Below are 14378 nucleotides of genomic sequence, written 5' to 3'. Positions count from 1 at the left end.
TGTCCCCAGCAGCATTGGAAGCATCAGGTATGCTCACCGGGGCAGCAGCAGCAGCACTGTCAACTTTATTCAGAGAAGTTTACACAACAAAGCAACAAGTGGCTGTACTTTCATTAATGCTCACAGTTAAATGCTAGAAGTCTTACTAGACACGAACACATACTTGACTGACCCAAGCATCCTTCTCGAGCTGTGGTACTACGCTAAGAGCTTGTGAAGTCTCTCCAGACATTCCTGTTCTCACCTGTCCTCGGACATGATCTGGAAAGTGGTGACCTTTTTTATTTTATTTACATGTATGTGTTAGCCTGCATGAGCGCAGCAGGAGACAGAGCAGGCACCAGAATTGCACATCGGATACCCCAGAGCTGTAATGAGAAGCAATTGTAAGCTGCCATGTGGGTACTGGGAACCGAACTAGGGTCCACAGTAAGCACAGTAATGGATGGCTCTTAACTGCTGAGCCCTCTCTCCAGTCTTGATTTTTCACACTTGTGAATAGTGGAGGAGCACAATTTTGTGGTGCCATGTATGAAATTATAATTTATGAGGCTGTTAGGGTTATGTGCTGAGTATTTGGAGGTGAATACTGCATAGCCCACAAAACCTGAACCATTTTCATTCTGAACTTTACAAGACAAAGTATCCCCCTGGTCCAATGTTAAATCCTGAGTGGTGGTTAGAAACGTCACGTGAAATGTGCTCGCTAGTTAGTATAATGTATGGTTAGATAATTTAACCTATTTGTGGTAGCGTACAGCTTTAATCCCAGGACTATAAAAGGCTGAGGCAGAAGGATCGTCAAGGTTCGATGCCAGTATGGGCTAAATAGTTGGACCCTGTCTCAAAAACAAAACTAGATTGGTGGTGTGGGAATTTTGATAGCTGTCCTAGGAGCAATTTTGTGAGTCGTGTGCCCCCTGGTGGATTGTTATAGGGTTTACTTTAAAATTCAAAGTAGTCAATCCACCAAGGGTTCCCTTGGTCTCTATTGTTCCACCTTCAGGGACAGAGGTTGCTTACAGCTGTGCAGAGGCTGTGGGGATCACTAATATGCCGTTCAAGTATGAAATTCGACCAGGGAGTGACGCCCTCGTCGGTCTCCCTGTGATGCTGCACGTCTTCACCCAGGACGTTCCTCCTAAGAACCCCTTTCCCAAGGGCCCCAGGTAGGTTGGATAAACCAGAGGGCGGGGAAAGGATAAGCATCAGTAGCCAATCGGTACTCGGCGTCATGCCCAGCCAATAGGAGCGGTCGTTTGGGGCTTAGCCAATCGGGTCGACCAGGAGACCTGAGTCAGTTGCTTGCGCCGGTCGCTCTGAGGTGACAGCCGTTGTGCGACGTCTTGGGGAAGCCATGGGGCGGCAGTGGGGACCCTCTATGAAGGTGGCGGAGCAGGCGGGCTGCGTGGTGAGCGCCTCGCGGGCCGGGCAGTCCGACATAGGCTCGTGGAGTTGCAGCGGGGTGATCCTGAGCCGCAATCCAGGCCTTGTGCTGTGTCACGGGGGCATCTTCACCCCCTTCCTGAGGACGGGCAGCGCGGCCCTGACCCAGACGGGTGCCACTTTCCTACCCGGTGACAGTTGCAGCGATGACCTGCGCCTGCACGTGCAGTGGAGATCCACGGCTGCCAGCCCCGCCGGTCGCGCAAAGCAGGAGCTCCCGGGGCTGTGTACACCTCAGTGTGCAAGCGTGGGCCTCGAACCCGGCGCCACCGGCCGGGCCCGGGCACAGCCTCTCCAGCCCCCGCGGCCCGCACAGCTACTACTGCTGATCAGCTGCCCTGCTTTCCGCTCCCACTTCGCACGACTCTTCGGGGCCGAAGCAGCCGAGCAATGGCACTTCGTGAGCTCGGCGCCTGACGATGCGGTGTCGGAGGAGGAGGAGGAGGACCAGCTGCGCGCGCTCGGCTGGTTCGCGCTGCTGCGGGTGCGATCGGGTGCGGCGGAGGAGGAGAGGCGGGGGCCGGCCGTGGCCGTGGCGCCGCTGGGGACTGTGGCCAAGGGCGCCCCGCTGCTGGCTTGCGGCTCTCCGTTCGGCGCCTTCTGCCCGGACATCTTTCTGAACACGCTGAGCCGCGGCGTGCTCAGCAACGCTGCGGGACCGCTACTGCTCACCGATGCGCGCTGCCTGCCGGGCACGGAAGGCGGCGGAGTGTTCGCGGCTCGGCCCGCGGGCGCGCTGGTGGCGCTAGTGGCCGCGCCGCTCTGCTGGAAGGCCCGCGAGTGGGTGGGCCTCACGTTGCTTTGCGCCGCCGCCCCGCTGCTTCAGGTCGCTCGCTCCGTGCTGGCTCGCCTGCATCCAGGCTCCGCCTCCCTGGCGCCGCTGCTGCCACCCGAGGTGGGCTCCCCGTGGGGCCCGCCCCTGAGAGACTTCGGACCCCCGTGGGCAGCTGCGGCCGTGCTGGTGGAGTGTGGTACTGTGTGGGGTTCCGGAGTGGCCGTGGCGCCTCGCCTGGTGGTGACTTGCCGGCACGTGGCTCCCCGGGAAGCAACCAGGGTCCTGGTGCGCTCGGCCATCCCCAAGTAAGACCCAGGGCTGCCTCCCCTCACCAGGTACCAGTGTGGAGGCCATGTGAGACAATCTTAGTCCTGTAGAGACTGTTAGAGACCTCGGTTCATTTTGACACTGTGAGGATCTCCAGATCCGGGTCTCCTAGTGGGCCCCCGTGGAACTTTAGCAATCTACTAGGCACAAGCTGGGTGTCTTTGAGCCCCTCAACTAGCCTGAAACAGAGCAGCTCCTCTGTCTCTTAGCTTTGCAGTCCAGGCCCCATTAAAGCCCTTTGACCAGGGAACACATACCATAAGGACTTAAACCCCATAAGACTACATTGTAAGTGGTAAATGAAGGTCCCGAGGTGATGAGATGGCCCTATGCGGTGAGGTCTCCCTTAGAGTCACCAGGGCTGCCCTGTCACCTGAAGATGAGGGTTATCCTAATGAAAACGGGCCAGTGCAGATGGCTGTGTTCTGAACAGTCTGAGTGACCCCAGAGCGCAGCTATGCGGGGACTTCTCACTGTCGCCTTACTCCCTCTGTAGAGAGAAGCACCTTTACCCCCATTTCTCGCTCTGGCAATGAGCCAGTGCCCTTGGCCTCCTGGCATGCTTTTCTATGATCCTAGTTCCTCTGTAGCCCCAGGTGCAGAACTGAGGACTGAGTAGCACCTTGGCTTTAAGCCTGGCCCTCGCCTAACAGCCCAAGCCTTTCTGAACTTCTGAGGTTAGCCCTGCGTGCTTTGCCCGAGTCCCCACAGGCGGCAAACCGAACAGCCATGATTTCATAGCGAAAACGGAGGATGGCTAGTACTGTGTCCCCCTTGACTGCTGATCTTAAGGAACTTGCTAGGCTTTTCTGAAAGCAGCAGGGTAGGTTGAACTAAGGTACCCTGGTGTCTGGTCTACACGCCGAGTTGCTGAGTTCCGGGACAGCTAGGGCTACGCAGAGAGACCTTGTCTCAACAAACAAACAAACAAAAGACAGTCCCGCCCCCATTCCTGCCCATCTATGAGTACAGAATCCTGGTAGGTTTGCCCTGGCTTCTTATTTGCTCTGTGACCTTTTGGAAGGTTGCTCATCCTCTCTGAGCCTCAGTTGTACCATTTAAAGGGAATAATGCCAGTGCCTTGTTTGTAGGTTTAAGAAGACAATAGCCACAAGCGTCAACAAGGCCTGGTCACAGCACTCCCTAGGTATCCGGTGCTTGTTATGGCAAGGCATAAGCAGTGTATAGAAGCGCACTACAGTTTGTAAAGCACATCTGCTTAGGGTTTCAGGGTTGGCATCAATGTTCATTATGCTCTGATTTCAATTCAATTTTTAAAAAAAAAGAAATAAGAATCCCTTTATGTAGCTCTGGCTAGCCTGGAACTCACAGAGATCCACCTGCCTCTGCCTCCCAAGTGCTAGGGTTAAAGGTGTGTGCCACTGAAACTAGCCCATCCCTTGACTTTTATTGTCTCTCATATTGCTCTCTCCCCAGTGCTAAGGCATCAGAAGGCTAGCTTGTCACTTGTTTCCTGTGTCCCCAGGAATGTGGCAATCTGGGGACGAGTGGTGTTTGCCACTCAGGAGACCTCTCCATACGACATAGCAGTGGTGAGCCTGGAAGAGGACCTGGACGGTGTCCCCTTGCCTGTTCCCACCGAGCACTTCCATGAAGGTAAAGGCAGAGTCCAATGTGGTGGGGGACCCGGCCAGACTCCAGGGGGTCAGCGTTGACACTAACCATGCCAGACCCGGCAGCCAGCTAGCTCCTTTTCCCGTTCCTGCTAAGCAAAGGAGTTGGGAGCTTCAGTGGAGTTTTGCGGATCTTACTGTAGACTTCCAGTGTATCAAGACACCCCAAGTGCTGAACTGAATGGATACCCTATTGAGGGTCTGCAGTAGTGTGGGATGGGGTTCTGGGCCTTGGGAGCCCCAGTGGCATGATTTAGGTGGAAGTCTGACCCTACTACATAAGTATAGATGTTTGTCGTCCTTCCTTTATTTTATATATTTTGAGACAGGGTCTTAGGTAACCCAACTGTCCATACACATATGATATGGTCAAGGATAACCATGAACTTCTGATCCTCCTGCCTTTTCCTTCTAAGTTCTATTACAAGTGTATGATGTCACACCTTGTTTATGGGGTCCTGGGAGCCAACCCAGGGTTTGCGCATGCTAGGCAAGCGTTCCACCAGCTGACTTGCATCTCCAGTCCCAATTATTCCATTTCACATGATGACAGAAGAGGTAGGTCCTCTGGGCTAGCAGCTCTGTCGCTGGTGTCCTTAGATCCTCAACTGCACCCTGTCTCAGTTTGCACCTTAGTCAAATGGGGCCGCCGCTCCTGGCGTGGTGAGGACTGGGCGTGACATGCCTGTGAGGCACAAGCCTGTGGGGGAAGAAGATGGAGTTACCTTATGGCTGCTGTTACCATGTCTTCACTAAGAGATTTGGTCCCAGAGAGAAATAAATGTTAAGTACACATATGAGCTAGGTGACAACAGCCTCCAAAGTGACTACCCCGTTTGGTGAGGGAGTTAGGACTGGAGGTCTGCCTGATGCCCCAGAGTAGTGGGTGGACCCATGCAACTGGGAACACAAAGAATTCCTCATCTCCCTGCAGGGTTCATGAGGAAGGTGCCCAGGAATGTGGGAGGGGGTGAACAGGCGCTCAAAGGGGAGAGGACTAGACCTTTGGAAAGGGTGGGGAAGTGTCATAGAATGGAGGTCCCCAGCTTCTCTCCTTCCCTGTCTGTCAGGTGAGCCTGTCAGTGTGGTGGGCTTTGGTGTCTTTGGCCAGGCCTGTGGGCCCTCGGTGACCTCGGGCATCCTGTCGGCCGTGGTGCATGTGGATGACACCCCAGTGATGCTACAGACCACATGTGCCGTGCATGGTGGCTCCAGTGGAGGACCCCTCTTCTCCACGCGCTCAGGGGACCTCTTGGGTAACTAGTTCCTTTCACTCCCAATATCCTTGTTGCCAGAGCCTTGATCCTGCCAGTGATACCCTGCATCCATCTTGGGAGCCCCTTCTGGGATGACGGTGGGCCTTGTTTCCAGAGTTAGCCCATGTTTTCAGCTAATCTGCTGCTGAGCTGGGAGCAGGGCAGAGCTAGCTAGGGAGGCAGAGCTGTGGTCCTCTCCTGGTCCTGGCCACTGCTGTGACCTTAGGTAAGTCACTAAATTCCATTTAGTCTATGAAATTTAGGAGCTGGGTTAGTCATGGGGGGATGGGTGTCAGAAACTCAAAAGTCTGCAGAGCTGGGCTTGTGAAATAGTGAATGAGATCATGACGACCACAGGATAGAGGGCCAGGCAGGGGTAAATGGACAGGCACTACTTAACAGATTGACTTCAAAGCCAATTGATGACCCAGGATGTCTCAAGGAGAGAGGAACCCTTTTACCGTGTGTGTGGTTGTCCAGACCTTGTTTTGCTTTGAGACAGGGTCTCTTGTTGCCTGAGATGGCCTCAAAAGTAATGTACAGCCAAGGATGGCCTTGAACTCCTAATTCTCTTTCTTCTACCTCCTAAATACTGGGATTGCAGGTGTACACCAGTTTTTTTTTTTTTTCCACCAGTTTTTAAGCTTTGGTGATGAAGTTGGGATTTTTTTTAAGTCAGAGTTGGTTGAGCATTTGATGTGTAGCACCAAACACACCAATGAAGGGGCAAAACTGTTGTAGACTGTTATTCTAAAGCGTGTTACTTTGTTTATACTCTGGAACATTTGTTTCAGGATGCAAAGATGTGTTTGATTAGATAAGATTCACCTGTGGTCAGGAGGTTGCACCAGCAATTAGCTTACTGGAAGTGGTAGGGAAGAGCTGGGTGGAAAAGGGTTTTTAAGGAAGGCCAAAGAGAAGCACAGGGCTTGCGGAGGGACTTGAGGTGTGCTCCTTGCTGTTCAGCTTCTCCAAGGAGCAGGGTTCCACCTCAGCCTTTGAGTCCTGAGTTCTTTAGAGGGACAGAGATTTTTGTTAAGTTCCCTTCCTAGCTTTGCAAGAGTCGGTGCCTGAAAGAGCAGAATTCCCATAGGCTGCGGCTCTCATGGTCTAACCCCTGCCAATTGCAGCAGAGTCTCAGTTGGCCAATTCAGACAGCCGTGGGTTAAAAGGCAGCCACAGTTTAAAAAACGAGGACGACACAAAAGCACCAAACTGGAGTCTGTTTTGGTAGCACAGCAAACAGCCCCCGCGTGGCGCCTCCCTGGCTGTGTGTGTAGCGCCCTTTGACCTGCACGTGCCAGTCACTGCTGCTTTTAGCTTGTTCTAGCTCCCGTCTCCTCCAGCGACCTTACTCTTGGCGGTCTGTGTGCACGCTCTCATTTGAAGTTCTAGCGTGCGATTAGAATTTAAATCTACCCCCTCGTGAGCCACGACTCTCGCAGGTGTCTCACCACTTGTGCGCAAGTTCTTCTTCAAGACCAGTCTCACTCTTAGCTCAAGCTGGCCCTCACTCGCTGTGTAGCCTAGGTAGATCTCGAACTCAGAGCCGTCCTTCTGATCTAGCCCTTTGAATGCTGGAGTTGCAGCCATGAGCCATCACAGCTAACCTTATTTATTTATTATTTTTTAGCTGAATTTTTTTCTTTTTTTTTTTTTAATTTAAGCTGGGTTGTGGTGGTACATGCCTTTAATCTCAGCACTTGGGAGGCAGAGTAGATGGATCTCTGAGTTTGAGGCCAGCCTGGTCTACAGAGTGAGTTCTATGACAACCAGGGCTACACAGAGAAATCCTGTCGAAAGAAAGAAAGAAGAAAGTAAAAAGTGAGGATTATTTTATGTGTGTGAATGCCTTGCTTGCATGTATGTGTGTGCACCATGTGCATGCTGGAGGAGGTCAGAAGAGAGTATAAGATCCTTGAACTAGAGTTAGTGTCCCCATGTGGGTGCTGGGCATCAAACCCAGGTCCTCTGCAAGAACAAGTGCTCTTAACATCTCTCCATCCCTTTTACAGTGATTTTAAAGTTATTTATTACTGGTGTGTGTGTGTGTGTGTATGTGTATGTGTACCAGATGCAGGTGTGCTGTGGCACAAGCGTGGAGGTCCAGGTAGTTCTCCGGAGTAGAATTTCTCCTTCCATCAACGGCTCCAGGTGTCAGACTCAGGTCACCAAGCTTGCAGGGTTGGCACCTTGACCCGCTGAGCCAGCTCAGCTTCCTGATTTTTGCGTTATAGTGCCTGGCTGATAATGGTCACGGTGGTATACTCCCAGCACCAGAGGCATGAGGACTGGAAACCAGTGTCCAGTGAAGCCTAGATGTGGTGGTGCATAGTCTTAATCTCAGCATTCAGAAGGCAGAGGTAGAAGGACCTTCGTGAGTTCAAGGCCAGCTTAGTTGTCACTTTTTTCTTTTGATGACAGACGATATTAATGTAGAGGAGGGCAGCGGCGTGAAGGTACACAGTGCATCTGTATTTAGATAGTAATACACAGGAGCACCAGTATTGAGTTGAGCCTTCTGTAATGATAAAGTGATTTCTTTTAAATGTTTTTTTTTTTAGATTTGTCTATTTTATATGTGTATGAATATTTTTTCCTGCATGTGTATCTGTGCACCATGAACATGTCTGGTGCTCAGGAAGGTCGGAAGAGGCTTTCAGGCCCCTTGGTACTGGAGCTACATTGGTTGTGAACTGCCATTGTGGGTGCTGGAACTCAAACCTGGGTCCTCTGCAAGAGGAACAAATGCTTTTACCCACTGAGCAGTCTCTTTAACCCTTAAAATGCACTTTAAAAAAACCAAAAAGCTCCTGAGGCTTCTTGCTCGGAGTTTGTGGGGCTGTGGTAAACACCACGATCAAAAACAATGTGCCGGGGGCTGGAGAGATGGCTCAGTGGTTAAGAGCACTGTCTGTTCTTCCTAAAGGTCCTGAGTTCAATTCCCAGCAACCACATGGTGGCTCACAACCATCTGTAATGGGGTCTAGTGCCCTCTTCTGGCCTGCAGGCATACATGCAGACAGAATACTGAGAATACTGTATACATAATAAATAAATCTTTAAAAAAAAAAAAAAACAACGTGCCTTGCTTACACTCAGTACAGATCACATTGCTTCCATCACAGAGGGCAGTCAGGACAAGAGCTCCAACGGGGCAGGATCCTGGAGGCTGGAGCTGACGCAGAGACCATGGAGAAGTGCTGCTTCCAGGCTCCCTCTCCAGGGCTTGCTCAGCTTGTTCTCTTAGAGCCCCTGGTATCACGGGACAGGGGTGCCCCACCACAGTGAGCTGGCCTTCCCACATCAATCAAGAAAAGCCACCGTAGGCCAATGTGTTAGAGGCATTTTCTCAACTGAGGTTCGCTTTTCCAAAATGACCTAGTCTGTGTCAAGTTGACATAAAGCTAGCCAGCAGAGCAGGCCAGAGCAGTGTGAGTCTGGCTCACTTGTTGTCTTTGGTTCATTTGGTCATTGTTTTCAGGGCCTCTGCACAGGCTGTAGGAACACACACTGAATCCTGCCCTTTGGGGCGGGAAGAGAAAGATGACCAAAGGCATGAGTTAGGCTGTTTTATATGGATGGTGTGGAAGAGAGAGAGCGTGACCAGTGGTGGTGAGGTATGAGTGAGGAGCAGAAGCCATGGCAGGAAGCTCAGCACCTGTCACGGGGGGGGGGGGTACAAACGCCCAGAGGGTCCCCAAGATTTCTTCAGGGAGAAGATCCTCCCTGTGCCACGGACACCCCATCTGCTGCTTCATGTCCCCATTGCTCTCACCCCCACAGGCATCGTTGCCAGCAACACTCGGGACAACAACACGGGCGCCACCTACCCACACCTGAACTTCAGCATTCCCGTAACAGTGCTCCAGCCAGCCCTGAAGCAGTACAGCCAAACTGGCGACCTGGGTGCTCTCCAAGAGCTGGACCACGCCACTGAACCAGTCAGGGTGGTGTGGCGGCTGCAGCGGCCCCTGCCTGAAGCCCCGCGGAGCAAGCTCTGAGACTGTCCCTCTTCTGGGACAAGGTAGACCACTTTATGGCTGTGAGAAGTGGATGGATGTGGCCACTGTGACATCTCAGTCACCTGCCAGGGCACACCCCAAGCCACCCCTCATCTGTACCCACTGACTGCCCGGGAGCAAAGTGCTGTGCAGCTCGGTGGCTTTCTGATCGACATTGGGGTGCTTTCTTGAGCCCGTCTCTTCTGTTTCCCGGAGCTAGGCTTGGCATTGTCATTGTGCCTTCTGGGGATTGTAGTCCATAGGGCAGAAAGGGCAATCCAACCCCATTCCACCCCCTATCCCTGTTTGGCATCTGACAACCCCTGTACCCAGCAGGTAGAGGCCTCTGCTTGGAAGTCCAGAGTCCCAGTGGCCAATAACAGGAGTGCCTTCCCATTGCCACACCAGTACATAGGCAAATCCCCGAAAGCCACCTAGGCCTTTACTCTGACACAGTGCCTTCATTTTCTAGTCCAGAGCCTGGGACTCGGGGTCTTGTAGGTGGTGTGTGTGAAGGGGGCTGAGGAATAAACACTTTGAATGGTCTTACTTCTGTATACCGGCTGCTTTTCCTTAAAAGCATAGTGGGGAACAGGCCAGCACCTGACAAAGAAACACGCTCCTGTGCTGTGCTTCCCAGCAGGTTCCACTGCTCTGTGCTTAGTCTGCCAGCCTGGCCCCAAACCACATTCATCCATGTCACCCGGGGTGTGGAAAGGGTCCTGGAAAGTGCTGGTCTGGCAGCAGGTGTATGCAGAACGCCCTCAGTGTGCAGAGGTTCACGATGGGCTCCGGGTGTGGATGGAGTGGGAGGGCTGAGGGTGTGGCCTGGCGGTGGATCACTTCCCTGGTGTGTCAGACCTGGAGTTTGGATCCCATCCCCTACAACACACACACACACACACAAATAAACTGTTGAAATAGAAGCGGAGGGGCTGCGTCCCCGGCACCCGGCCGCCCGCATGGCTAGGTTATGCCCCGAAACAATTACACGGAAACTGTATTCTTCCGGCACCCGGCCGCCCGCATGGCTAGGTTATGCCCCGAAACAATTACACGGAAACTGTATTCTTTCAAACACTGCCTGGCCCGGCTAGTTCCAGCTTCTTATTGGCTAGCTCTTATATATTGTTCTAACCCATTTCTAATATTCTGTGTAGCCCACGAGCTGGCTTACCAGGGAGGATCTTAACCTGCGTCTGTCTGGAGTGGGAGAATCATGGCGACTCCTTCACTAAGCTTCTTTCTCCCAGAATTCTCTTCTGCTTTCTCCACCCACCTAAGGGTGGGCCTATCAAGGGGCCTAGGCAGTTTCTTTATTAATAAGAAATCACTCCCACATCAATAAACAAAAAGTGACTGGGGGCTGCAAACGTGGCGCAGTTGGCAGAACACTTGCCTAAAATTCAGAACTTGGGAGGCAGAGGCAGAAGATCTCCATTTGAGGCCAGTCTAGTTTACATAGCTAGTTCCAGACCAGACCAGTTAGGGCTACACAGTGAGACCCTGTCTGTGTTGAAAACAGACACAAGCGTGTGCACATACACATACACAAAATGATCTGTAAAATAGGATATTTTCCGCATTCTGTTCACCAATCCTTCCTGCTGCTTCGGTCACCCACAAGTTCACAGAGAGAGTCCTTTGTCAACTGGTGAACTCTGACAGATGATTGTGAGTCACCTTGTAGGTGATGGGAATTGAACCTAGGTCCTCTGGAAGAATAGTCAGTGCTCCTAACTGCTGAGCCAATTCTCCAGCCCCTATATATATTTTTTGAGACAGGGTTTCTCTGTGTAACCCTGGCTGTCCTGGAAACTTGCTCTGTAGATCAGACTGGGCTCAAACTCAGAAATCCTCCTGCCTCTGCCTCTCAAGTACTGGGATTAAAGTCATGGGTCACCATCACCTGGCCATATCTTAATTAGAACAACAACAAAAAATTGTCTCTAGTAGGATGTGGTGGTGAATATCTTTAATCCCAGCACTTGGAAGGCAGAGGCAGGTGGATCTTATGAGTTCAAGGCTAGCTTGGTGTACCTAGTGAGTTCCAGAATAGCCAGAGCTATGTAGAAAGACCCCATCTCAAAAAAAAAAAAATGTTTCATGTATCCCAGGCTGGCCTTGAACTCACTATGTAGCCAATAATAACCTTACACTTCTGATCATGCTGTTCCCACCTCCTGAGTGCTGGCTTTACAAGCCTGCACCATCTCTTATGCCTGACTGATCCCATATTCACTCAGCAGTGTCCCTAGACTTCCCTGTGAGGTAGGGTTAAGGCAGCCATGGCCCAAAGGCTCTTTGCACCATACCTAGGCAATGGTTTCTCTTTGGAGGCCCTGGAGGCTTGAAGAAGAAGATAAAGACTCCTACATCTCTGACTGATCTGTGCCCCACGTATAGAGAACTGGAAGGTGCAACCTGAGCTCGTGGACAGATAAGATGAAGGCATTTTTAGGAGGACACTAAGTTCCCTTTCAGCTGGAGGTGATTCCATGCACCATTGTCTCCTAGATAAGATTGGTCACATGTCCCCACATCAAGAGCAGTGGACATGAAAGTTCTTTTTTTAATTAAAAATTATGTAAATGTGTGTTTTGCCAGTGTGCATGTCTGTACACCACATCATGTGCCCAGTGCTCCCAGAGGCCAGAAGAGGGTATCAGATCCCCGTGAAACTGGAATTACAGAGTGTTGTGAGCTGTCAAGTTGGTGCTGAAATTTGAACTTGGATTCTCAGGAAGAGTAGCGGCCATTGCTCCTAACCACTTATGGAGACCCAAAAATGTGAGCCTATTCCACCTTGCCTGAAAGTCAGAGAGTTTGAGCTTATTTTTGCTCTCTCCAAGTTGTTAACAACACGTGTGGCTACACAGGAGCTTCTGGCCTAGGGTGTGGTTAATTAGTATTTTGAGTGTTGAAGTAGATCTGCTCCACCGGGCCCAAAGGTCAGAGAACTCAAGTCTATTCCTTGTGTCATGCTAACAAAGTCTGTTTCCCACTCCCCTTTTGGAGTGAAAGCCTGTGGAAGAATAAATGAAGCAAATTCAGTATTTACTGAATGTCCCTCCCGATGCTGTTCTATTTCTGTCTCTTATTTCTCCTATATCTCTGTTCCTTTTGCCTAATAATTCTAATCCTCACGCTCCTACCCTGGAATATAAGAGTTTTTTTTTTAATTAAAAAAAGAACTTTCATGTCCACTGCTCTTGATGTGGGGACATGTGACCAATCTTATCTAGGAGACAATGGTGCGTGGAATCACCTCCAGCTGAAAGGGAACTTAGTGTCCTCCTAAAAATGCCTTCATTTCAACACCACTGAACTATCTCTCCTGAAATCCTGTTTACACACACACACACACACACACACACACACACGCGCGCGGTAGTCTTCACAGGGTAGTCTTGGGCAAGCTAGTATAAAATATCTTTAATCTGTTATATCACAAACATCTGGGTGCCAGGCACAGTGTTGAAATGCTTCATAGGAATGATTTTTTTCTCGTCCCCCTGCCCCCACTCTCTCTCTTGATACAGAGTCTCACTACTATGTAGCTCTGAGTGTCTTGGAACTCACTTATATAGACCAGGCCGGCCTTGAACTGACAGAGATCCACCTCCCTCTGCCTCCTGGGTGCTGGGGTGAAAGATGTGAGCCAAGAAAGATCTCTCTTGACTCCCAAGGCAATATAGGCCAGTCATTGAAGTTGCCCTTGGTGGCCTCCCAGAACTTGAAGGTGTGATCCTGTTGCTGAAGATAGTACACACTTTGGGCATCGGACTTGGAGGAATCAGCAGGAACTGACCTCGAAGCCTCTATGAGGACCATAGAGTCCTCTCGTAGTCCTGGAAGGTGCCAGGCAAGATGTCAGAGGAGGAAAGTAACCAGTCGTCCTGCCCGTCAGTAAAGCCTACAGACCCCAGCAGCAACCGGCAGAGCAAAACGCCCCCAGTGGTGTGACAGTGGCACTGTTAGCAGCAGGCTAAACACCAGCTTTTTTTTTTTTTTTTTTTTTGGAGCCTGTCCTGGGACTAGCTCTGTAGACCAGGCTGGTCTCGAACTCACAGAGATCCGCCTGCCTCTGCCTCCCTAGCGCTGGGATTAATCGCCCGGCTAAACACCAGCTTTCTGATTACACTAAAGGACTACTCAATGGGCGGGAACTCTCCTCTGGTACAGCAGTCAAACAACTGTGGCATGGACTCTGGAGGAGAACCCACTACCACCATTTTCCTAAACCAGTATCATTTCTTATCGAGAGCTGCCGTGTACCAGCTGCAGCACTCCTTCGGGGCCCAGAAAAAGACTTCTACTACAAGTGAAAGCTGGCTCATGAATGGGATCTGAGGGGTAGAACTGACTGCCTCAGACACATTTTTCCTGCATGTTTATTCCTTGGGGGAAGACGAAAGAAGGGAGAAAAAGAAACATAAGGGCATAAGGCATATAAGGGTAAAAGGGGGGTGATCTCCACAAACTTTCCAGTTTATAAAGGCATGCAGATAAGTTAACAATCCCCGTAGGCGGTGACAATAGTATCAAGCATGCATTTTTGTTTTGTTTGTGGCTTTGGAGCCTGTCCTGGGACTAGCTCTGTAGACAAGGCTGGTCTCTAACTCACAGAGATCTGCCTGCCTCTGCCTCCCGAGTGCTGGGTTTAAAGGCGTGCGCCACCACCGCCCAGCCTCAAGCAAGCATTTTTACAGAGTCACAGGAAACCGGTGCACCTGGCAAGGAGACACCTTACTTCTCACAGCGGGTGTGGCTGCGAATTTCCCCTGAGGCTGGGAACACAGTGTTGGTAACTATACTAACCTGTGGGCTTGATTTCATTAGCATCTAGTGGGCTGAGTTAAAAGGAATCTTTTCCAGGGGATTTTGCTTTTGACTCCAGCAGGGTGCCCAGGTGAGGGTTTTTCTCTCTAAAGCT

At 51.2% G+C, this 14378-nt stretch overlaps 1 protein-coding gene across 3 annotated transcripts; it reads left to right on the top strand.

Moving 5' to 3' along the window:
- Positions 1-1247: 1247 nt before the first annotated feature.
- On the top strand, positions 1248-9988 carry Tysnd1 (trypsin like peroxisomal matrix peptidase 1). Of its 3 annotated transcripts, XM_050141800.1 has the most exons (4): positions 1281-2526; positions 4035-4165; positions 5253-5438; positions 9225-9988. In XM_050141800.1, the coding sequence occupies exons 1-4, from the start codon at positions 1358-1360 to the stop codon at positions 9440-9442; spliced, it is 1704 nt and encodes a 567-aa protein (XP_049997757.1). In that variant the 5' UTR covers positions 1281-1357; the 3' UTR covers positions 9443-9988. The 3 variants fall into 3 exon arrangements, with proteins under 3 accessions (XP_049997765.1, XP_049997763.1, XP_049997757.1); XM_050141806.1 differs by lacking the exon at positions 5253-5438 and having other exon boundaries at positions 1270-2526; XM_050141808.1 differs by lacking the exons at positions 5253-5438; positions 9225-9988 and having other exon boundaries at positions 1248-2526; positions 3986-4124.
- Positions 9989-14378: the final 4390 nt, after the last annotated feature.

This window comes from Alexandromys fortis, unplaced genomic scaffold, assembly GCF_014885135.2.
Source record: "Alexandromys fortis isolate MF-2015 unplaced genomic scaffold, M_Fortis_MF-2015_v1.1 scaffold_9, whole genome shotgun sequence".
Lineage (NCBI taxonomy): Eukaryota > Metazoa > Chordata > Mammalia > Rodentia > Cricetidae > Alexandromys > Alexandromys fortis.
Note: the sequence above shows the minus strand (reverse complement) of the source record. Positions and strands in the feature narration are given on the sequence as shown.